The 24,971-nt window shown below is 40.6% G+C and overlaps 1 protein-coding gene across 1 annotated transcript in view; it reads right to left on the bottom strand.

The window, feature by feature from the left end:
* Nucleotides 1-24,971, bottom strand: part of PHACTR1 (phosphatase and actin regulator 1) — a gene marked incomplete at its 5' end in the record, with an annotated part of 305,896 nt that overhangs the window by 63,460 nt on the left and 217,465 nt on the right. The window contains 3 exons of the mRNA XM_080339524.1: nt 4,022-4,231; nt 5,136-5,321; nt 12,260-12,340. Of these exons, the coding sequence (XP_080195650.1) occupies nt 4,022-4,231; nt 5,136-5,321; nt 12,260-12,340 (477 nt within the window). The remainder of the gene's footprint in view (nt 1-4,021; nt 4,232-5,135; nt 5,322-12,259; nt 12,341-24,971) is intronic.

Here is a 24,971-nt window from a genome sequence, read left to right as displayed (position 1 = left end):
CTATTAATCAGCTGTGCTGTGGCAATGCAGCAGGACACCAGGCGTCTATGTTTTCATCATTGGTCTGCCTACAGTATCAGAAGTAACTTTTGGGGGCTTGTAGCATTTCCTACCCTGTTGAAAGTTTGCCTCTAATTATGAATTAGCTCTTACTCTACGGAGACATAACTAGAAGGCCCAATATCAGAACTAAGAATGTGCTATGCCTCTGCTCAAAATCTTGAATGAAGAAAACAAAAGAACACAAAAGGTTTTGCAGACTTTACATACAATAGCTGAGTAGCCAGATAGAACTGAGGCTACACCCTAGTGCAATATTAGGGTAACTTTGGGCTCAAATACACTCAGTTGTTGCTGAGATCCCAGCTGAGTGGCATAGATTTTGTTCTCTGATGTTTTATGGGGCTTTATAGGTTACTGGTGACTCAGTTGTTTGAATGGAAAACATCTAATTTCAGAAAACATCTGTGCTGGTGAGAAGTAACAGCTTAATGAATCAAGATCAAACGGTGCTTTACACCACTGGGGTATGTTGTCTATCAAATCAGATATGATCAGTGTTCTTGTCACTTTTGGCCATTAGAGATTTTATTATAATCTGGGGACTTTACCCGAACAGTCCAATTAAATTTGGTTCCAGGTGATTATTTTGGTTGCTCCTACATTTTCAACGAAGTATGGAGGCTGCAAGTGTTGTCCTAAATGCCTGGGTTCTGCATGTGTATACTGGAGAATTAGAACAATGAAAGAAATTCTGTTTGTGAACGTTGTCCAATAATAATCCTGCCTGAAGACCAGTAGAACGCTCACCAGGAGGTGACTGGCCAACAGGAAACACACAGCAGTGAAACAACGGCATCAAAACTGTTACGGATCTTGGTTTTCTCTCAGGGTTGCCGTCTTCTAGGGCTGCACGGGCACTTCCACGCCCAGTGCTGTGATAGGGATGTTCCCTGTGGAGGCAGCAGTGCCAGGAGCATGGGAGATGGCGTGAAGCAAAGCAGGGAGCACCTTCTGCAGCGGTGGTGGCACCACTCCCAAGGGCTGCTCTGCGCCCATTCCTGCGCTGTCCTCTCCTGACAGCACCTCAGCCTTGCAAAGAAGCATGCCAAATCTGTGTGATTTATATTTGCTAGAGGCAATTCACTCTTCCTGTCGCCTTTAAAACAGACTTTTCCTTTCCATTCTCCCCAAAATTAAATGTGCTCTTACATGTTTACTTTAGGCCTGCTAGTTTATGTGCATTTCTTATTGAGGGAAAGGCCAATCTTTGTCTTGGCACAGGCAGACAGATGTCTGAAATGGTCTACAGATGCTTTCAGGGGTAAGGAATGTTTCTTTTCCATTTCTAAAACCTGTATTAAGTCCTTTGCCAAACCTGCAAATCAGTCTTCATGCCTTTACTGAAGAATTTTGAGATAAGTTCACAGCAAGAAGGTGGTCATACTCAAACAAAGCTTTTCTTTTCTCAAGTTTTGTATTTGAAATATTGCTCCTTTTTTTTTTTTTTCTGCTGACCACACCTGTAGTGACTTTATATGTTCTCAGTTGTGTTTCTATAAAACATGTTTTTACCAAATAGATATGTACACACAAATATAAATGTATCTTAAGACAGAAGTTGAGGCGCTTCTGCATTTTCAAATGTGTAGTACCTGAACCCTTCACAAGATTGCAATTCCCCTCACAGTCTTCTTGAACAGAGCTACCAGACCATTAAACCACTGTCACTCTCCATTAGCCATGCCCAGTATGTCTTAATCTGCCCTTCAACCTTCTCACAAAATCTTCAGTAGAAAAATGGGTATGCAACTAGAAAAGAAAGGTCTTCACCCGAACTCCAGAATTCAGCTTTTACTTGTTTTCTCATACACAAGCTGAGGATGTCTCTGGAGTAATTAGTAAAAGAATAGCATTAATTCTGCTTCTCACTGATGAGGGTGCTTCATTAGGATTGATTGCTCATTTCCAAAGATTATACACAGCTAAAATAATTACCAGTGGAAAACACAAGGCACTGAACAACACATATATCCTCTAGACCACCAAAGTAAATGGGCCCTTAAGAATAAGTTTAATACTTTTATTTATAAGGTATGTATAAATGAGGCTTTCAGTTCTACCAGGAATAACTGTCAATTAAATTAGGATCCCGTGACTAAATCTGAATCTCTGTTTCTTTTCCGTGAAGGTTCTGCATATGCACGTACAAGAGTCTATATGCCCATACAAGAGTTTATGTAGGAGGCCACTGAAGGTCATCACAAAGTAAGAGAAGTCACGGTTCTGTTTCACTGGAAAGGCATCACCATCAAGCAACTGATGTATGCTGATATCTTAAGACAAATTCTACTTGACAGCTGCAAAAAAACCCCACCAGAAACATCCACCCTTTGATTCTTCTGCTACTTCTTGCAAAAGGAAGGCTTATGAACAAAAGACATTTAGTACCTGATGTTTTTCCTATGCTATTCCTATTTTTTTATTTCCTCTGTGTTGGCCTCATTTCAGAGTAGCTTCTTGTAACTGGGATGGAGAGTTGTAAGAGACCATAGGAAGCTGGTTTTGTCCTCTAATTTGTCCACTAATAGTGCCGCCTGGCTTGCCAGGCAGCAGAACTGCCCATTCAGTTTGTAGTACAAGGCAAGATACTAATCTTTATGTGTAGACTGTGGCAGGTAAGAAAGTAAAGAGATTCCACAAAAAATGAACAAAACTATACAGAACAAAAATGTGTGGTCATCCAAACAGAAACATAAAGAGACTACGTAGAGATATGAGAGAAAACCAGAACATGCACTTTCCTAATGAGCTCTTTCCTTGTATATATATATATATATGTATTTATACACCCAAATAAAATGGGTATTAACTGTCAGGAAAAACAAACAAACATCTAGAATGCATTAATGTAGGCTGAGCATTTCTCAGATCAGCTCTGAAAACATCAGGGCAGCATTAACACAAGAAGAGCAACGCAGTGAGCAGACCAGTAGCTGCTCCAGTACAGAGTTCTGTGCACCACAGCTCATCTTGAACTTAGGATTTTGAGGTGCTGACTCCTGAGCAGCATCTGCAATTATGAGCAGACTGTTCAGAAGGTGCAGGCAAGCATTTAGGGAATCTTTTTTTTTTTGATCTGTGTAAATGTAGCAATCCTTTGCTTCAGTGGTCTAAATGAGAGCCTGAAGACAGGAGACAGCTCAGGTAAGATCCACTAATCCTCCTTCCACATATATCTAGAGCTTTGAATCCCAAAGAGCCTGGGCAGTTGTAAAAACACCTTGAACACACAAAAAAGAGCCTGTATTGTCTACAGTTGCTAGCTGCCATGCAGTGAAAAGTAAACTGCATCACAAACTGCAGGGCACCAAAATCCTGGTTGCTGGGAACTGGAGCTGCCCATCATCAGCAGGACTCAGCAGTGGGAGGGGAACAGGCAGAGCAGGGGTGGAAAGGGCGAGCAGGAAAGCAGAATGGCAAGAAGCCATGGGACAGAACGGTCTGTGTAAGGATCAGGGGGCCAAGTAAAAGACAAACACATGGAAAGATTCAGGGTGTGTGCGGGAGAACCTGCCCAGATGGCTGTTGAGGGGAGAAGAAACAAAGGGCAAGAGGAGAAAGCAAAACTCTCCCTTTCCCCTCAACCCTTTTCTCATTAAAGGCATTTAAAAATATTCTAGCATTTTCCTGATACTTCCTTTCCCATCAAAGCATATCCTGCAGTTTTTGTAGTGATGGCAAGTCTTGATGAATAGGAGGAGGGTTAGGAAACGCAGCGGCGGTCTGAGGTAATTAGAGCTCAGAGAGAAAGTGCCCTAAAGCAACCTTGATGAAGTTATACCCTGAAAATGCTGCGTGTTCCCTGCCCCAGGTACAACACAGATACATCACCAGTACACGCAACAACATGTGCAAACAGTGTTACAGAAGGAGGAAGGACATCGAGAACCTTGCTGTAAGGGCAGGTTTTTCCTACAAGGGAAGCGGTGGTGCCGAGGGTCCAGGAACACCTACTTACCAGTTAAGTGGCTGGCAATCCTGGCAATAGGTTTAGGTGGCAGGGCAGGGGGCTGTTTGAGGAGGGACAACTGTTTCACTGGGGTGTCCTCATGGTCTCCAGGGAAAGCTGCAGATTTTTTGGGGGGAAGTAGCAGGACTGGCTTAGCTGTAGTAGGATCTTGGGAGAGGAGGATGCCGGATTCATTGGATGTGGGGCTCTCTTCAGACACTGGAGGACACAACCACATCATAGACGCAACAACGTTATGAGCAAAGCAGCGGCGGATACAGCCGTAGTAAGACAAGAAAAACAGCGCACCAATGCAGATTAAGAATGACTAATAGATTGCACTCAAACATCATATAACATAGAAAGGAGGAGAGAGAGAAAGAAAGAGAGAAAAAGAGTAACACACATCAACACAACAGCCAGATTTCCCATTACCTCTGACAGAAGCCAGTTCCCTTATGCCAAGCTGGGATGTATTCCCACATCTTGAACACAAATCAAGAGCCTTAAAATGTCACAGTCGAGACGGTCTGTCACCACAGCTTGCTCAGGTTCAGATATGTTATCACGTAGTCCCTAAACTTATCCTATACATGTAAAAGCACCTCCTGGGGCCTACTCCATTTCAAAGAGGCCGCATAGCTGTGCAAGATCATGGATGAACACTTCTACCGGTCACTTTTCCTCACTTGACCTTTGTTTGCAACTCTTGGCATGAAGTGATGCAGAACGAGGAACTAACCCAGATGTACAGTGCTGCCGTCTCTCTGCGTGGGCTGGGGAAGAAGCCCAGAGAGCTTCACCTGGGTTTAAAGTGTGGGCAGCTTTCTGCTCTAGAGTTCATTGGAACAGCTGAGATGTAGCCAGAGAGATAAAAATATACTCTTACATGTTGACAAAGCGCAGGTTACTTGTATAGAAGTACATGTTGCTTCTACGCCAAGTCAGTCAAAATTTCTCATGGAGCATCCAGTGACAATCTGTATGCTGTCACCTCTTTCTCCACTGGAAGACTTTGATCTTCAACAAGGATTTCTCAGGGCTATACACTAAATGTTAAAAGTCAAAAAACTTGTTTCAAACAGCTTGGAGTATCTACATCATAATGTAAACAAGATGTTACCTGTCCCATCCATGATCTCTGTGGTTGGGAGCACCTCGTATGAGCAGGGTTCCACAGATGCTGGAACTGACTCCAGTTCTGCTAGGGCTGGCAGGGATACCTGGCTGGAGCTCAGCACTTGCCCGGAGCCCAGAGGCTGCCCATTCTCCAAAGCTCCTTCTTCATTTGGTATGGAAAGTTCCCCATCTGTTCATAGTCAGAAGAAAGCAGAATGACAACAGAAGACACATAAATAAGATGCACAAAGAATTTTAAATGAAATCTGCTATCTCCACTAGCTTGCTTGCAAAGGAGGAATCTGAACTGAGATCTTATACATACACAGAAGACACAGGGATAAGGATCAAAACAATATGGTTTGTATTTCAAAAATACAACTTGTGCAGAGCAATTTTATGAGATGTTTGACTGTGAAGTTCTGTCCACAACAGTTTCACAGAAGTCTGATAGCATTGCACTTGCCTTAAGGGGTTATTAAGATCTGGAAAAGTTCTCTCAAATATTTTTGTTGATCCTTTGCTTGCCCTAGGATGGTCATTATGATCCACGGTCTAAGCAGGATGGATCCTGACCATCCTCCACCCAGGGCCACAGGATTCATTTTCCCTTTGTTCAAGCTGGGAAGTCAAGAATGAGAACTGGGCTGGAACTGAAGCTATGGAGCTTTCTTAAAGAATACTAATATACATAGTATATAATTTATAATATCTTAATAATAACAACAATAATTATTCTCTTCCCTTACACCAATTTTTATGCTATAAGGGCGACAGGCACAATCACAGAACTATGTCTCTATTTTACACTCAAATAAAAACATCACAGCTCCCAGCATCAAGATTTTAAGTCAGAGAGAGAATAATTTTTATAGTCACCTGGTGTCAGGTCTTGATATTGGGATACAGCAGATTCCATTTAGAAAACTTGTTTTTAAAGTTATTAATAATATCCCCTCTATCTGAGCAAAATTTCTGTAACAGCAGCTGGTAGTTTCTTTCTTATCAAACGCCACTTCACTTTAGAAATAATAAAGAACAGAAGCGAGGGATCAGATCATTCTCTGTGGTGTCAACCCACATGATTTTTATCTCGGAACTTGTTATGCACAGCACTCTGATACCTGGAGGCAATGACTACATGGATATCTCAATTACAGTTTTATAAATGAAAGCGTTCAGCCCCTATAGTTATGAGTGGAAGCCTGGAAATATAACCGGAATGCGACCTGTAAGGCTAAAAATCAGCAGGCACATAAATGGAGCCTAATTTTACTATGCTTTTAAATTATTTTTTAAGTCAAATGAAGGATTTCAGGATCTGGTCCTTGATTTTTGGGCACCTCTGATTAGCCATATTACTGCTCAATGTACTGAGTAGAGATGTACGTCATTCAAGTGAGTGCACATTTTCCCCTCACAGGGCTAAGATATGCAAAATGCTTTGGAAAACAGTACTGAAAAGAGAAAAAAAATGCTTCATTTAGGCATTAAAACACAGCAATTAACAAGTCTGAAAGTACGTTAGCTGATAGGTATTTAGAATTGTGTTTCTGCCTTTTAAAGCTTTAGTACAGCAAGTGAAGATGGTCTCCTGCTTATTTTGGAATTATTAGAAATACCAAGCTCTTGACTTTCTTGTTTTGGTTGGAGGCTTTTTGAAGACCTAGAGAGCTATTACGGTTCACAGCTACATCATACTAGACTGAAACTCGACCCATGGCGTTCAGAGCAATCAATGGATCTGGCTAAAAGGTGGCAACATTAATCAAAACTGAAGGCTTTGGCCAGTTGCTCGCAGCACAGCCTTCTAACCACTGTGGTCATTCAATACAAACCCATTTATTTCCCTAGGCAGCAAAAATCAAACAACAGTTCAGACAGTACTTAAGCTGAATGTTTTTCGACTTAGCTATTTGGGTGGAAATGCTATGTATTCTGTGTTTGCTCTGGCTCCCTTTTATAAACACACACCTTTGCATGTGTTTGGGATAGGGGCTGCTGTTGTCCCAGTTACCTGGTTTCCTGAAAGAGCAGAACCATTTCTTATGCAGAGCAACTGTTTCTTGAATGATAGGCAGTGATTGTGTCCAGCAATATTCATTAATTCAGTGCAGGACTAAATTTGACCACAACTGTAAGCAGACAAAATGTATGCATGATTAAACCAGTAACATTTAGTTTTTGGAGGGATGTCTGCACATTTTTAATGAAGTTGGATGCCTATCATAACATGCTGAGCACCTTGAAATCTTACTGTCTTAAGTGCGCCCTGCACTTCTCAAGGTATATTCAGCATGACTTAAGAAGATAGCATTCAAGTGATCCATTGCAGGTTTACAATTGGAAAAAAGTAAAATGGGAGATAAAATTTTGGCTTTTACTTTTTTGTCATAATAACAAGCTTTCTGTACTGACAGCATAACCTCTTTTAATCTTCCCACTGAATATATCCAGTCTTCATTTAGAATGTAAAACTTGTCCTTGGATTTGACTGAAACCATCAGACATGACACAGAATCATGACTGAAATACACACCCTAAATCTGATCTCACTTAAAGGAGAGCTATATGGGGAGCTGCTCAAGTACACCAAACAGATCAAAGACGCAGATAAAATAATTTGTAGAGTGAGGAATCTCTTAGTGTGAATTAATCCTGGATGAGAGAGGCACGCTTGACAACCAAATATAATTATTTTTAAAGTACTAAAAGCTATTCTGGTTAGCTGACATACAAATGAAAGGAATCCTGGTAATGCAATTATTACATATACATGGATGAACCAATTAGTCTTCAGGAACTTGCTATGAGTTTAAAGTTAATTTTGTACAGTGATAACACATGTAATCTTTTGTTCTCTCACTTGCTAAATCCTTTGCTGTGTTTTCACAGAGCCTGCTGCTACTTAGTGGAGAATGACTTCCCCTAAATGCGTGAACTTTGATAATGCTGTCTGAGTGTGCATCTGGACAGGGGCTGGAGGGAGCAGCCCAGCCTCTGCAGCAACAGCACATGAAGGCTGCTCTTCTGTTACTCCACACACCTGAAGTCACTGAAGAAACAGGACCTCAGAGGACACTCCCTGATGGAGAGGACTTTGCCCTGACACTTTGATTCAACTTACCATGGGGTGAAGGCCCAGAAATGCACAGATGATGTGTTCAAAGCATGTGGCCCCTAAGCATGGTTTGTACTCCTGAACTCACCTGCCATTTCCACCTGCTGGTGTGAAGCAGCCCACAGTGCATCACACTGACTGGTACAGACCAGTCCCTTTGTTGCTTCTTTACATCATAGCTCTGCCTACCTTCTCACCCTGCCTTTTCACTCCGAACACCTTGGGCTAAGAACTTCTTGCATGTCTGAAAAGTGCCACGCTCGTGCACTCCTTCCACAGCCAAAGGGCTAAGGAAGTCAAAATGGTGAGAGTTCAAAATCCTGGGGTTTTCTCCACCTTGGGTTGTCTCCTTCAGTATTTGCCTGCTCTCAAGTAAGACTGTCCAGGCAAGCATTCTCCATGGCAAAGGCTAGGAAGGGCAGATAAAAACTTATGTTCTTCTCTGCCATGGACCCTATGGGTTAGGGGGTGGAAAACTGAGTGTTCCTTTATGTGGTCGAGACCTGTCCCAAGGGCTGTTTCCCAGCCGTGGTGGCTACTGTAGCACAGTGGCTGGGATCCTCCTTGACTTCAGTCTCCAAGCAGACCTCTGATTTTGTGGGATCCCATGAAATTTGAGACAGGTTGACATATAGATGCACGCCCTGCTTCTGGATGGGTTCAAAATCTTTCAACATATGATTTCACTGCAGCACAACTGGCTGTGTGCTGTCTGCCATGCCTTCCTCTTTGCTGCATCACCAAAGCCACTTCTTCAAAGTTATACTCACATACTGCCAGAAAACCTACCTTAGCATGCAAATGTAACACTTCCAAATCCTGTCAGGATTTAGGTAATTAGGTCTAAATCCACAATTTTGATTACATGGAGAGTATAAAAATACAAAAGCATGAAAGATGGAGAACGTTTATGCTTCCTTGCAGAACCATTGCACCATCACCTCTGAAGCAAGCAGTCAGTACACACTCATATTTAGAAATTTCTCAATACAGGAAATCTCATCTATGTTGAGATAAAAGGAGAGGTATCAAAATCCTACAAGTAGATTTAATTCTTTGACTGGCACCATGGGACAGTGGGCAGTTCTAAAGACAGATGCTTTTGGGATGGTTACATTCTTCATGTGAAAATCAAAGTCATTTTTCTATGCGTAGGAGCAATGGTATAGCAAAAATGTGAGTTCTTCTAAATGCTGTGGTAAGTTCTGAGTTGCGGGTGGAAGCTGTTTTTTTAACCTCTTGGCACTGCCTGCCCACAAACTATTAGAACAGTAGGTGCCTCATCAGAGACTTCTTCAACTTACTATTTTTCCAAAAGCACACACTATTTGAAAAAATTACAACCTTTGCCTACGTTTTCAGAAGACTCAAGTCACAGAACCCTGGAAACGGAAGATGACAGAAACTTATTTGGTCATGAATCTGGCCCTTGCCAAGAAAAGAGCTCTCTGCAGTTCAATCTGGAGTGGTTTCACTTGCCTAGTTTAAGTTGGGGGGTCACTGAAGTGCTAAAAGCATTTCTTGTTTCTCAAATATAGCAGGCGGAGCACAGCGACTCTCCCATGTGTGAACACTGTGACTTACTGTGCTCCGCTAACTTTTACCTGCTGGGTGACATGAACTCCTCTGACAAGCCAGCAAACCCTGAAGCAAACAGGTCAGAATGTCATTTTAAATGGCAGGCAAACTAGCTAATTCTGTTTTTCTTCAACATTGAAGACATGATAGAAACAATACTAAGCACATTGCAAACTCCACAATTTTTGGTTTTGAGTCAGTCTATCCATATTCAGTTTCCTTTGATCTGTATGAATTTTTTTAAGAAAGAAAAAGCCAAAATTAGTAGCTCAAGGGCTGATTCTGTCTGCTCTGTCCACGTCTCAGGAAAGGGAGACAAAGATTTAACATTACGGCTACACCTACTGCCTGTGCAAGATGCCTTGTGGCAAGGAATGTCACCAAATAGAGCTTTCTCCTACTAAGTGCTACGGTCTGCTATATTTTCTTGAAGGATTAGAGATCACCTAACAGGAATTACAAGGAAAATGTTACTTCTACTTAAGGTTTGCAGTAAGATATAATATCCTTTATTAGAACTACTCTCAGATTTTTACAGCACTGAAGGAAATATGGCTTTTGCTCTACAAATACTGCTTTACTCATATCCTTGTATCATCAAAGCTACTTGACCATTGCTACTATACTTGTGTTATTACCCCTTTCTTCTCTGCCCTACCTCTTTCTTTCAAGGAGGGGTACCAATTCTTAGCTTTCTCTGTTTGCAACCAGCAGGAAAAAATGTAGGATACTAGATAAGAAGTCCAGCTGTTTTGCATTGTAGCCTCACTTCTAGCCATGAAAGAGTCTGATGTCTCTGCTTTTTGCACTGGAACAGGATGAAGAAGCATGTGTTTTGTACCAGCCTTTTCTGATGTTATAAGATGTAAAATGACTATAAAGAGGAATTTACTTTTTTTTTTCTTTTCCGATAGGGACCTCCAGACAGCTTAGCACCTCCTTCACAAGATGACACAGAAGATTACAAGCTAGAGCATTATATGATAAATTGAGAAAGCTGCAACACTTTGGTAGCGATGTGGAGGGCAGGGTCAGGCCGCACAGGAAAAATTTTTCCTGGGGATGTGTTTAGGCATGAGTAGAGACAGGTCAAAAAGAAGCTACGTGTGGGATGTGAGGTGGGGATGAAGGAGGGCACACCCAACTGAAGGTTGACTTCTGAGCTGGTTGGTGCACCAAATGTGGAGCTGTGCCCTGGCCTCCTCTGGGCTGCGACACCCTTGGTGTGACAGCCTGGACCACGGGGATGCCTGTGTACCCCATCTGAGTCGCACCCCAAAGCTGTGAGGAGTGCAAACCTTTCGACAAGTGTTGTTTTTACCCTGAGGTTGCATCTAGGATGGCTTCCAAGGCAGCAGGCCATACTGAAAGCACAGGCAGCATTAGATCTAAAGGACTAACAGCATCTAAAATACGTGACAGGTAAAAACTGTATAATTTAATGACAAGCAAAATATTTTTTCAGTTTTGTGATATGTTTTGTCTTTTTAATTTTCTTTTTCCCACTTAAAAAAATAAACCATTTTGGTTAGTAAATTTTTAGATTCTCAGTGAGCTAGACTAAAAAAGTAGGTACTAGATTTAAATGCTCCAGATGTTATGAGGTAGACCCTATTTCTAGTATCTGTGAAAGTTTATAGCTTCTACTAACCTCTGATAGGTTTTGTACTAGTATTATTAAAGACTTTTAGACTTTGAATTAATGAGGCTTTAAAGCACAGGCATAAGTTCTATTGAAATTAAGAGGCAACTTCGGCATGTCTTCATATAATTTGCTGAATTAATTGCCTTAGTTATTGACAAGGGAAGCAGCAAAACAAACAAAAGCTGTGGTTAAAGATTCACACATACGTAACAGATTTCAAATACGTGTTGCATTACCAATGTAAAACAATGGTGTTTGTAAAACAATGACGTTTTGCATAAAGAATACATTACCAACTCAACAAATTAATTATTATGAACAAGGAATTGTTATGTCTATTGAGCTGTTTCAAGGGAACGTGCACTGTTCTGTGCTTGCCAGTATTCAAAACCTTTAAATGCTTCTCTTTTCCACAACAGCTAATCGCAGAATGACTCAACCAGACATTGCTAACACGTGCAGGCACGGACCCACTCCATCTTCCCGCTGTCTGGATGCCTCACTGTTTTGCAGCAAGTGATTCCTGCACACTCCTGTGATTTGTATTTCTACTGCTTTACATTTCTGATTAGCTTTCGGTTTTATTTGCCAGGTAACTATGACCTGTATCCAATGGGGAGGACTAGCCCATGGTGAAATAAAAAAGAGATGTTTGGAGAACTTATTCTGCACAGTCCTGCGATTCAGGGCTGTATTCCCAACTCTTAATGTTACAAAAATGTACTCTCTGGCCATAAAACTATATGGGATGTCCATTTAATGTTGTGAAAAGAAGAACACTTACCTTTATCAAAAATTTCTTTCAGCACTCCTCGTTTTATAAGCTCCTCCCTGCTTTGCCTCATTGATATTTTTCTTTCCAAAGCTGTAAGCAAAGAAGAAAGGGTCAATATAAATAGAAAGGAAGGGAAATGATTGTTTTAGAAGGCTCTATCCCTTTTAAGGCATTTAAAAAATGCTTTTTCTCCTCTTCAAGTCAGCAGCAAATTAGCATCTCAAAATAAAGGCCTCTAGCAGTCCAGAGAATCTGCCTGCTGCTGTAGCGCAGCTGTTATTGACAGAGAGGGCTACAGACTGACCGACTGGAGGGCATGCCTGCACTCCCACCGCTTAATTCTGACACAGGACCGAAGCATCGCTGTGGAGAAATTAGAGACAGCAAAGGGAGAAAAAGGCAATTAGTGCAAAAGCTGGAGAGGGAAAGGTAAGAAAGGAGGCAATCTGAAGGATCACACCAATGAAAGATGTGGCCATGGACGGTCCTCAGGCCATGGAAGAGGACTTGGCACCTCTGCTGCCCTGAAAGCCAAGGCTTGTTTCCCACTAACTCCACTGAGAGCAAAGCAAGGTGTTTGGGACAGCAAAAAAAAACCGAAGAGAGCTGTTTAATGGAGCCTTCTCCTCCCTGGAAGGTTTTTTTCCCCAAAAAAGTGTAAATGATGGGAACTATATGAGAGCTACTGCAATCTACACCAGGTCTGAACCACTCGAGTCCTGTATTGCCTGCTTGGAGACTGTGGTCACGGAGGAGGCACGATGACAGATAGAAATTCCATGTTTGTTTAGTTAAGCAGTAATTAAAACAATGTCCAATTAACTAAAACACCACAAAGGACTTGCAATCCAGGCAAAGAGCTGAAAGCCAGCAAGCAAGGGGCAAGTGATGTGCAGGAGTGGCTGCAACTGTGCGCACTCTGTGAGAAACAAGCCTGTGTCTGCCAAAAAAGAGGCACCGTCAAGGGCGAATGGCTTCTGCCATATGCTCCCCTATCAGACCCAGCACAGATGCGCACACACACACACAGATGAACTGGGACTCAGCATCTCCAGTCTGCCCAAGGCAGATTTAAAGCAAAAGAGGCTCCAAAACCCCCTCTCCATCCCTGAAAACATGTAACCTTTCCTGGCACTGCTGCACGTTGGCTCTTCCCGCAGGGGTACAGTACTTGGTGAATTAGCTCTGCTTATACTGACACACTGCACTCATTGCAACTTATCTGCTGTCAGACACATACAGCTTAGCATGAACAAGGCCAAATCTGCTTCATTCTTTTCCACAGGATAAATTTAGGTTTCCCCATTTTTAAAATCAGTTTTGAACATGTATTCTTTGGGACGAAGAAGGTCAGTAGGTACAGTCAGTAGCTTATAAAAACACTGGTCTCCCCTTAACATACCCTCTGAATTTCAGCATCAATCAGAATTAATAGCAGGTCCCTTTGCTGACGCACAAGACTCCACGCTCATTAGCCAGCCACATGGACAGTTTTATTTTTGAGGCTGTTAACGTACAAGCCACAGCATTTTCCGGAGTGCCTTAGCCCTGTTTGAAGAAGGGCTTTAGGCACCTCACTGACTTTCAATGAAACTTTGATTTCTAAGTTTCTAACATGCTTTTGAAAAGAAATACCCAACAATAAGTCTGTGGAGTCACGTTGCAGACCACTCCCCAACCTGCTTCTTCCCTGCACTGAAGGGGCCCTGTTCTGGCATGGTATTTAAAGCTTTTTCCCATCCTCTGTGAGAATAGCTGCCCTCAGCCTCTCCAAAGAAAGCCAAAACAAGCTGCAAAAAACTCCAGAGCTTTCTCCCACCAAAGAAATTGTTAAAACACTGACTGACCTTAAAGAACAATTTGGGAGTACCCTGCGCCTTTTCCAATAGGTCTGGGAAAGTGTAATTCTCTGTTAGCGTAAGCAGAAACAGCACCCAGTCTGTCCCAGCTTGTTCTTCAGTGGGAAATCAAACTGGGTGAGAAACAGCAGCAAAGCAGCAGTTTCTGCATACAGACAGCAGCACTGCTCACAAAGCAAAGACACAGGCAAGTACTGCTATTTCTGTACTTCACCTTAAATAGCTAAGTAAGAGATCCACATTTTAAATACAAATTCACTTGGCACCCACCCCGGTCCACTGCCTCACCCTCCCGCCTATGTACCAGCTGGCACTGCTGCCGACTTCAGGGCTAGGAAGTCCCATCACATTATGAAAGCAGTGGCAAGAAACACGGTCATTTTTTAGATTGGAGTTAAGGCTTTTGTGGGACCAGCTACCATAGAGGGCTAGCAGAGGGGGCTGGACTAGATGACTTTTCAATATCCCTTCCAAGCCAAACTATTCTGTGATTCTATGAACTATTCTACGATTCTATGACATTTTGAAGAAGCGCAGCAGTGCCTTTCCCAAAACAATCGCTGGGCAAGACACTCAAGTAAGTATTGACCAAGACTTCCCAAAATGACGCACTATTTTTGCAATCTAGCAGAATTTTGAAGATAGAATATATTTTTGGAAGACACGTGTTTTTCAGATACTCCCTGTTTTTCAGATACTCCCTTTCAGTTGTAATCTGCCTCTGCTCAAGAATGGAAAAAACAAAACAAAAGCAAAACCAACCAACCAACTAAAATCAAAACAACAAAACAAAACCAACAACCCTTCAGTTTGAAGCTCAGACTAAAACAATTTCTTCAGTCTCCAAATCCTTTCTAAGTAGGTACAGAACTTAAAGTATTAATTATTTTCCTGCTAAGCCAGTTTAATTAATAAGATATTTAGAGGAAGGGCATGCTGGGCTAAGAGCAGCACTGACTGATAATAACAGATGTTATATTGAAACTATGGAACATGCCGCCTTCCTTTAATACAAATCTTCCTCCCAAACAAGTCTTGTACATTTAAGTGCATAAATGGCTATGCTACTGCTGGATCAGGTGGAGAAAAAAGAATCACAAGTGCTTAGATGCAGAACTCATTAGGATCTAACAGTCTGAACAATTAAATGTTTCACTCGGTCTGGATTTCTCTGGCAAAGATTGCTTGTTATTTTAGGAAGGATTTTCTTTTCAAGCAGAAAGCTGATACAGAATAAATTCATTCACTCTCCACTGAGAAGAGATCCATTCACAGCAGAGGATAAATAAAAACCTCAGAATTAATCCTTGATTCATGAGAACCTTGTAAATTCTGTGATGGGGAAGAATTTAATATAGTTAAAATTTAACAAAAGATGTATTACTTCATTGCTGATTTTCCTTGGTGATTAACCTCATTTTGTCCATTTGTACCATCTCCCAGAAGATTAGAAGTAAGCATTAAGCCCTCTTTATGGATTCTACTTATGTCAGAAACTGGTTTTCTTAATAAATTCATCCATTCTCCAAGAAACTTTCAGTTACTAGTTCACAGAAATGAGCATATGTGTGTCTTACGGTATAGGCGTGCAGATTTTGCCAGCGTGCTCTGCCGTATGCTGTTTCTTTTAAGCTCTGATGAGGAAACAGCGGGAAATATTTTTTTATTAATGTTTCTGAGCTGGTGTTTTTGAATTCGTCCCCCAGGAGCAGCACCCCTCTGCTGTTCAAGCAGAGCTTTTCTCTGTGGCAGACCCATTAAGGTCAGCAAAGCCCTGGCAGGGTCAGGAGGATTTCCGGCCCCTCTGTTCTGGAAATAATGTACGGTTTTGTCTTTATTTCTTTAATAAGACGTTGCACCCTGCAATGGCAGTGATTGTGGGCTGTTCCTCCAGCTGAGAAGGTGAAGCTCGCCGCTGCCTCCGTGCCAAACGCTTCTGCTGCGCCATTAACCAGGCAAAGAGGCGTTTGTATAGTCAGGACATGTAACCTTTCTGTCCCACTCAACCTCCCCTCCAAGATCAAAACCATCTCAGATGAACACTTCCAACCTGCATGTATATGAGAACAAACCATTCTCCTTTGCATAACTTGTCGTGTTGCTGCTTAAACCAGGGGGTGGACTAAATAAACAAGTTTGCCCTTTCTTCTCATCTGACAACCAAAACTAAAGCCCAGTCTATGCCAGCCCATTGAATCTTAACCTCACTTTTTTTCTGAGGTTGCCCTTGGCCTTCGTCTTAAGAAGCACAGGGGGTTGCTTTGCATGAATTCTTCCTGTCAAAAGCCACTAAAATTTTCATTATGATTTTAGGAAGCAAAGGTCGTTATAGGAATGGAGCTTCCTGGTACCTCAATTATATTTGGATTCAATAGGCAGATATTTGCTTTGCTAATAATTCAGATCTGAATAATTAAAAGTCAATTGCTTAGCACAGTGTTAAGATAAACAACCATCAACATTTCCTTTAGACTTGTAAGGGAGGAGAGATTTTCAGATGTGATTGATTATGTAACAAAACATGTTACATCATCTTTAGATTCTTCCAACTATGTAGCCTTTCTTGATAATCAAACAGAGCAGGATTCATCTGATACTAATTTCTACAGTGTGGGCTTCTGCTTCTGAGTTGGCCTTCTTACATGTTAAGAACAAGCCTCGGGCCTCATTGACCTCAGCCTAATGTAAACATCTACAAGAGGCTGAACTGCGCCTTGGAAATGCCTGTCGGTCATTATCAACCATAAAGCAAACCAAGGGTGAGTCGCTGAGATAAAGATGCATAATATTAGAGCTGAGTCTACTCTTGAAATCAAAACTGACTGCAGAGGGTAGTTTTAATAAAAGAAATGCTGCTGTAGATGGAAGTCTCAGACGGAGCAGAGGAAAACGTAGGTGTGTCAGCTCACACAGAGCTCCATTAGTTTTGGGATTGTTTCAATAGCCGTGGCATGACACCCAGTATCGCTGCTGTGAGCTTGGGGCTTGACCAATGCCAAAACATAGCTTGGTTGAAATAACTGTTTTGCTTTGCTCAGTGCTAAATATGAATTTTGCTTGGCTTCAAACACTCATAAGTTGAAGCCTGAGGGAAGCAAAAATTTTCCCACATGTTTCTGAGTCTTTGAGATTTAAAGTTCCTTACAACAGAAAATTATACAGAAAGGATTAGAAGCCTCTCTTCTTTTCTGATGTCCACCCATGACATTTCTTGTTCTAGCTGTAGCCTAGCACTCCTGTTCTATGAGATTACAAAATAAGTGAACATCAGTGGAGAAAGGACGTACAGGCATTAAAAGTTAAGCTTGATCTAAAAAAAAAATGTCACAGATACCTCTCCAAATCAGATGTCGCTACAGTACTTGACAAAAGAAAAATCCCTTTCAGTATGTGAATAATTTAGAAAACTTCTGTGGCATGTGCTATAAGACAACCTAGTAAAACAGGAACAAAACCTGCATTGATGCCACACTGAAGGAGTAACTAAAACCACTCCAGAAGCAAACCAGTATCATTATTACCATCATAGAAATGGAAAAGTGAGGTACAGACAAGCTGAAACACCTTGGCTCATCACCTGCTAGATCAGTAGCAAAGACACTTAAAATTTGTTAATCTATAATTAACACAAATATAATAATAGGAAAAAGAGGCAAAAAGAAATAAAACAAACAAACAGCCCCAAACTCTAATTATTTTATTTCCAATCTTATAAGTACAGCTGGATATATTTCAGGTAATGTCTACTTAAAACACAGAGCATCTTGCTTCCACTCAAATTCAGATCACTTCAAGACACTGGTCCATCTCCAGTAAGAAGTACTAAACTAGGAGAATGGTAAATCTTTGTTTGCGACAGGCAAGCCTTTGAAATCACACAGTAAAAACATGAATATTCCTCTGAGAACGCAGGATCAAACCTAAAATCCCTACTTACTATCCAGAAGAGTTTAAGAGGTGTAACAGTTGCCACACCTGGTAACTACAGAAAAAATTGAATTCCTACTTCCTTACTGATGGTGAAAGAAGGCAAAACTGGGGAACAGGCTGAAATCAGCTTTAAAAAAACCTCTAGATTCATACTGATAATTACGAGAAGTAATCTGACAGAGGACAGACTCAGGAGCAAAATGGATGCAAAGTCATATCTGTAAACATAGAATTGCAGGATCTAATCAAAATACTGCAAACCACATTAAGCAAAGAAGATCATAACACAGAAACACAACTCAGACATGCAGCATACAACCAAGAATTCGGCAAACACAAGGCAGAGAAATAAAATCTGAACAACTCCACTATAATTAACAGAAGGAACTGAACTAAAGAAATCGGAAATCTAATCCAAGAGCAGATGGACTGTGATTTTTTTCATACAGAAGGACTGAAAAAAATCAAGTAAAGAAGTTGCCTTCCTAGGGAAAGGACTAAATTTCAAGCTAGATCCAAAGAAACCCAACAAAATGGATTTCACAGGCCTAGCAGAGCAAGCCTGGTAGAAGGTGAATACATGAAAACAGGAGATAAAACAAGAAATCTTAAGAAATACAACAAAGGAGGTATGTGTGTTTGGAAAAAAATCTAAGAAAATGGAAGTGAAAAGAAAATGAGACCGTAGACACCCTTAAGAAAAATGTTATCACCTTCAACTGCCCATCTAATAAACAACAAAACAGAACTCCACCGTGACAATGAACTGTGATAGTCTATCAATAGTATAGTATCACATTTTCATCCACTTTCTAGATAATTGCTTTTCTTGTCACACTTGAGACGTATTGTAAAGCACGCTAGGGAGAAATTCAGAAAGCTGACCAGAATATTGAAAAAATCAAGAAAAGACTTTCCTCCTGTTCTTCCCTCTGAAGTGCAGCACATTTTCATTAAGTCCTATGTAATACTAGGTCAAGAACCGGAAAGCTGAGCCACCAACAAGTACTACTTTCCACAGCTCAAGCAAAAATGAAGCTCTGTAGCTTAATTAAAGAAATCTGCAACAAGGTAACATAGCATGTCTTAGAGTAGACCTGCTCTGCAATTACAGTGTGATTGCAGCAGCAAAAGCCATACCCTGGGCATTTTGAATATATATAATTTAGGCATCAAAAACAGTAATGAGGGGGCGGTACTGATTTACTTGAAGGCTTTCATCTGAATAAGAAACCTGGCAGGCTTGAACAGCCCATGCTGAAATCCATACTGCTACCTGCACCCTAAGTAGCTAGATTAAAGATAAATTGAGCATAGTTATTACCACCACAGCTCTTACTGCAATGAAGCTATGTCCTAAGTGCCAGCAGTCGGGAGCTGATAGGAGATCCATCCATGTTTTCAGATGGACCACTAGCAGGTGAAATCATGGTTTCTCGTAGAGGCTTCTGCATTACAACATGCAGAAGTTGTACCATCAAAGAAAGAGTAGGAATAGGGGTTCTACTCATCAAGTCTTTGCAATCAGACAAGGCGAGTGATGCCATCTGAAACAAATATGTAGGAACATTAGCAGCAGCTGTACATCCCAAAGAACAGTTGCTTTTTATTAAGTGACTCAACCTGCGGTCTCAGATTTCTGTATGTAGAACAAACAAAAACTATGTTAAAAGCGAATTAGTGAAGAGCTGGGTGAGATATCTGGAGTGTGCTTCCCTTACCCTGAGAAGATGGTACTCAGACAGACAATACTGCAGTAGGGATCTGCCGTGTCATCGGTAATGGCAGAGACGTCTGTTTGCAATGTTGGGCTACATAACAGTTCAAGAGACCTTCCTCAAAGCAAAACCCAAAGCACCCGCATGGCGGGCATCGCTAGAATAAGATAATGACTCCTGTGACCCTCTGCAGCTGAAGAGAATTCTCTCCAGAACACAGTTTACACGTAGGATATAAATAACCAGGCAAGCTGCTGCTTTTGGATTTGCTTCTCATCAGACAACACATCCAGATGGCAAAATACTGAGTGCGGTTTAGAGAAACAAGTCTAGCAGATGTCAGGAAACTGGATTCTCCTGTTTAACTTCTAGAGAGTGGAGGAATCAGTTTTCCTGGGACAGAGAAAGGGGGGGGAAATACCACAACAAAACATAGTTGTGTACCTGTGTCCACACGTACACCTACTTAAAATAAATGTTACAAACCATAGCTTACAACTAAGAAATACCTATTTAAATCCAAAGTTGGCTCAGCACCTTTTTGAGAGAGAAGCTATTAAGATTTCAAATATTTGTTGGAAACAGTCTCTACTTTTGTACATCCGGGAAACCTCAACTCAGCACACAGAAATTAAAAATGCATTTATTATTAGCGTGAACTGGCATCAACCCTTCAACACAGACCTCTGTTAGGAGCCAAACAGGAAATCATTCACTTAATACTTGATTATAGTAATGACTGAATCACAAAGCAACAAACGCTTCCTCCAAAATAAGAAGATTCCTGAATTGCAGCTGTCACATCATCCAGCAATTATCTTTGGATGATATTTCCAGCTTGTGCACCATGGCAATAGCTGGCTGGCACATAATAGACTTAATGCTGAAAAAAAAACGAAAGTGCATTTAACGTCACTGTCTCATCACCCAAAATACTGCCGTCTGCTTTCTGTTTTGGAAGCTGGTAATAGTTTAAGCTACAGTAAAGTCACAAATGTGAAATTTCGATATATTTTATGCACTTAGAGTCTTGGTCTGACTTTTTGCTTTCTTTTTTGTCTGAAAAGATAACTTTCCCAGATGGAAGAAAACTTCTCGCTATGCATGGCAGTCCTCTGGAATCAGCAGACCGAAAAAGGATGAGACTGGGATCAAAGTAGAATAGCTACATGAGAATTTGGAATGCACCATCCTGCCTCATAGCATGAATTGTTCCACCATTTCACTAGAAGATTTTTTTTTTAAATTGCCCATTGACAATTGGTCCTCCCCAGCAAATATGGTGGTGAAGTTATCTTAGAAAATAAGACATTTCTACCGTTAATGTTATATGTTTAGTGCTTTTTTGTGTGTAGAAACATAGTTATGATGCTTGTCTGGGATACGTCGGCAGAGTTGAAGATACCAAATACTTCTAGACAATAACAGTTTTGAACAGAATTACTGATATAAAAAGCAAATTCAAAATAGGATAGGCAGGAAGGACAGTGAACTGGATATGATATATAGCCTGGACACATTTCTTACAGTGCAATCACATTGTAAATGTAGATAATATGATATAAAATGAGAGTATAATGGCAGTTCGATATCTCAGTGTTCCATTGTAAGAATCCCTACTGTCCAGAACTTAATAAAATTTATCTGTTAAATATGTAGAAAACCAAACAGTTCATAGATGATCTGAGATCAAAAGCAATGGTCCAGAAGGATAAAGGCCATGGTAAACAAGCCAAATATTTTTGCATCACTGCTAACCCTGAAGAGCCCCAGCAGGATGACAGAGTGAAACTCTTCTTTACAAGGAACTGTGGAAGTCTCTCAGTGAAATGTAAATTGGCAAAATTTTAAAAGAAATCAATAAAATGAAGAGTAGTAAACTGCCAATACCAGTCAATCTTCTTCCTAGAATTGCTCAGGGTATCATATATGAATTAGTAAGCATGGCATATAAAAAGTGGGAGGTGGCAAGTAGAAGGTTAGGAATTTTAAGAGTCTGAAAGTCCCCTAAGAACTACAGACCAGTATGTCAAGTTTCTGTACCACCAGCCTAGGAACAGCAATATAGAACAGAGCTAGAAATAGGAGATGTAGAACAGAATAGAGATGGGAGAAGAATCATCCTGGGTTTGAGGTGGGAAGTTCATAGAAGTCAATGAATGAAGATGCTCTGTTCCATGTAAGTGCCTTCAGAGTTCCCAAACTCCATTTTTAAGGTCACTTAAAGAATTGAAACTGCATGAGATACGAGCAAGCATCCTCTAGGGGATTAATAATATTTAAAAGCAAGGAGGAATGCCCCATACATGAAAAAGGGGGCTGTGGTATGACCTGCTGTCTTCTTCGCAAAGACACATTCTAGAAAGGCTGTCAAGAGACAGGTAACAAAAGTTGCTGATTGCAGTAAAAACTAAGGCTGACTGCAAAGAGCTACAGAATATCTTAGGATCCTAAATGACGTGATTAAATTCAACATTGATAAGACCAAAAAAGACATTTGGGAAAAGGCAGCCCTAACTATACACACTTCTTATTAATAACAGGTAAAGCAGTAATTCCTACTCAGAAAAGAACACTTGGAAACTGCAGAGAATTGCCTGAAAACATAATCTTAATGCTCAGGGTAGTAAAAAAGGAAACAGAAATTAGGAATTGTTAGGAAATAAATACAGCACCTTTGTGCCAGTGTATTAGTCTACAGGTAGAGTCATAGGATCATTTTGGTTGGAGGAGACCCTCAGGATCATCAAGTCCATCCATAACCTAACTCTAGCACTAAAGGTAATGCAAGTCTGGTTATCCATCTCCAAAAAGATATAGCAGAACTAAAAAAAGTTATCGAAAAATGGAAAAAGAATTATTAAAGGAATGTGGTATCTTGTACAAGAGGAAAGAATAATACTGAAACTGCTTTTATTTTGGTCATCTCTTTCTTTATACCAAGGTCCTGGTCCTCTCCTATTCACAAAATTCAACAGTAACTGTCACCTTTCTGTGCTCTCTACGTACTAGAAGACGGAAAATCAAGGCACTAAACAGGATAGCCAACATCAGTACATGTATTTTACATATCCTCTGGTGGGAGCTGCACCAGCCAGGGCACCCTGGCCTTTCAAAACATCCCCACAGACCTTCCACTCTTCCAGACCTAGAGGTGAGGGGAAACTTGTGCCAGAAGCACTTTTGCCTTCTGAACGTGTGACGGGGTGGCCTTTGGCAGCAGCGTGAGCTCCTGCTCTCATGCAGCACGGTCATGACCCACCGCTCCAGATCTGGGGCCATAACAACACAGAGAGATGTGAGTCAGTCCCCATCACCACTTGGGACCACAGGCTGCACTAGAGCAAACACCATTACCACAAACTACAAAACACAAATCTTCACCCTGAGAAACAGGCAACTGACAGGGAATACAATACAGGTCTGTAGCACCATGAATAGTCATTCACTCATTTATAAAATGCGAGGCATAAAGAGCACCCAACAAAATGATCAGGGTGCATCTGAGAAAAAGGTGCTTTTGTGTATGGCTTCTTTTGTTGTGGAATTAACTGCAAAAGATATCCATTAGGGCCAATAGGGTGATGGTGTTCAAATGACACAAAGCAACGGAGGATAAATCCACACATGGCTCCTTAGTTTGGATGCAGCTTTTGGCTCACGAATGTCTGAGGGCTGCAATCTGATTTGTTATATGAGACAAAAAAATACATACCTATCCTGCTTCTTGCATATGCTTTTACTAAACATAACTCTGAACTGCATGAAAAGATAAAGGGCTACATCGACTTCCATTTGATCTACTATTTCTGTCCTTGAGTGTCTTTATCTTTAAAGGATATGTTTAATGAAACAGGAAAAAACACCCTCTACCCCAACACACAAAACTATACATTGTATTCAATTAGCTAATTGTTGGGAAATGTGCAAAGGCATCTAATTTGCCTGTGAAAGGAACCTGAATTTTATCTTCTTGCCATGCATCAGGGGATTTTTCTTTTGTGATGAAATAAGATCTGTTTAGTAATTAAATTCAACATATTGGCATCTAGAATGACAAAAATGGGTTCAGGTTTCATGGCCTGTGTAGTGCTGGTTGCAAGAGTAGCTTACCAGCTACTGTGGCATCCTGGCTTAGAACCCTTCTCCAACATGGGCTTCACAATTTTTTCATTAATTAATTTCAGTGAAAGCTAAGATTTTTTTCTCTTTTAAATTTTTTTTCCTTTCATTTTTTTTTTTTCCTTTCAGATCTATGAAGTACGAAGAGACTGTGCTGTATTTCATTTTGTACAAATCTTAATTATTACTGATTGCTTTCTGACAGTGCAGCACATGAAGTGCCAACGGAATGCGAACCTGAAATCTGAAATTCTGCCCAGTTTTGGGTAATGATCTGACTGTAGATGCTTTTTAACAAAGAAAGTAAAGTCGAGGTGTTCTGCAGATTTTGACTAATGCTTCACAAAAGAACCACAGAGAGGCTGAAAATCACTACTCCATGGACAATTACAAGTTTGATGAAAGTTGACACTACCTTGAAATATTTTTCTGAAGATTATCCAAATGCTATTATGCTGTTATAAATACATTAATTAAAATATTCATGAAGTGGCTGAATAAAGTGGTGAATAAAGTGGTGAATAAATAATACAATTACCTGAATATCCTTCTGTTCCAACTTTATCCTTGTCTTTTCTTACATGCATAAGATTTAGATGATTTATTTTTGTGAAAGTTCACTTATTTCTGTTGCATAATAGCAATAGATGTCAGTCTATTTCTGCCATCATAATTAGTTGCTGTGGAGATGGCTGACATATCATGGATTATTATAATTGCAAATGAGGAATAAGCAGCAGGAAAAGATGACATTGATAATCTGCAAATAGCGCAAGGTTCCTTGAAACTAGTTAACTACAAGATATTTGAATTCACCATAATAAAGAGCAGGCTCACAGAATGTGGGGGTGGTATACATTTCAGATGAATACACTGTGAAGAAACACGACAGTTACATGTGATGGCATCTTAAATTTAGCTTAAAGTTAAAGAAAAATTATCATACAACCTGTATCTCCTATGATTTTGTTACATATAATTTTGCTTAAGGCCTATAGAAAAGCCACTTATGCTATTCACCTTTATTACTATGAGGTAAAAAAACCACAGCAGCAGTACATAAAATCAGTGGGTGTTATCCTGAAACAATAT

Source organism: Nesoenas mayeri (assembly GCF_963082525.1).
Source record: "Nesoenas mayeri genome assembly, chromosome: 2".
Classification (NCBI taxonomy): domain Eukaryota; kingdom Metazoa; phylum Chordata; class Aves; order Columbiformes; family Columbidae; genus Nesoenas; species Nesoenas mayeri.
This window is presented reverse-complemented; position numbering and strand designations above follow the sequence as displayed.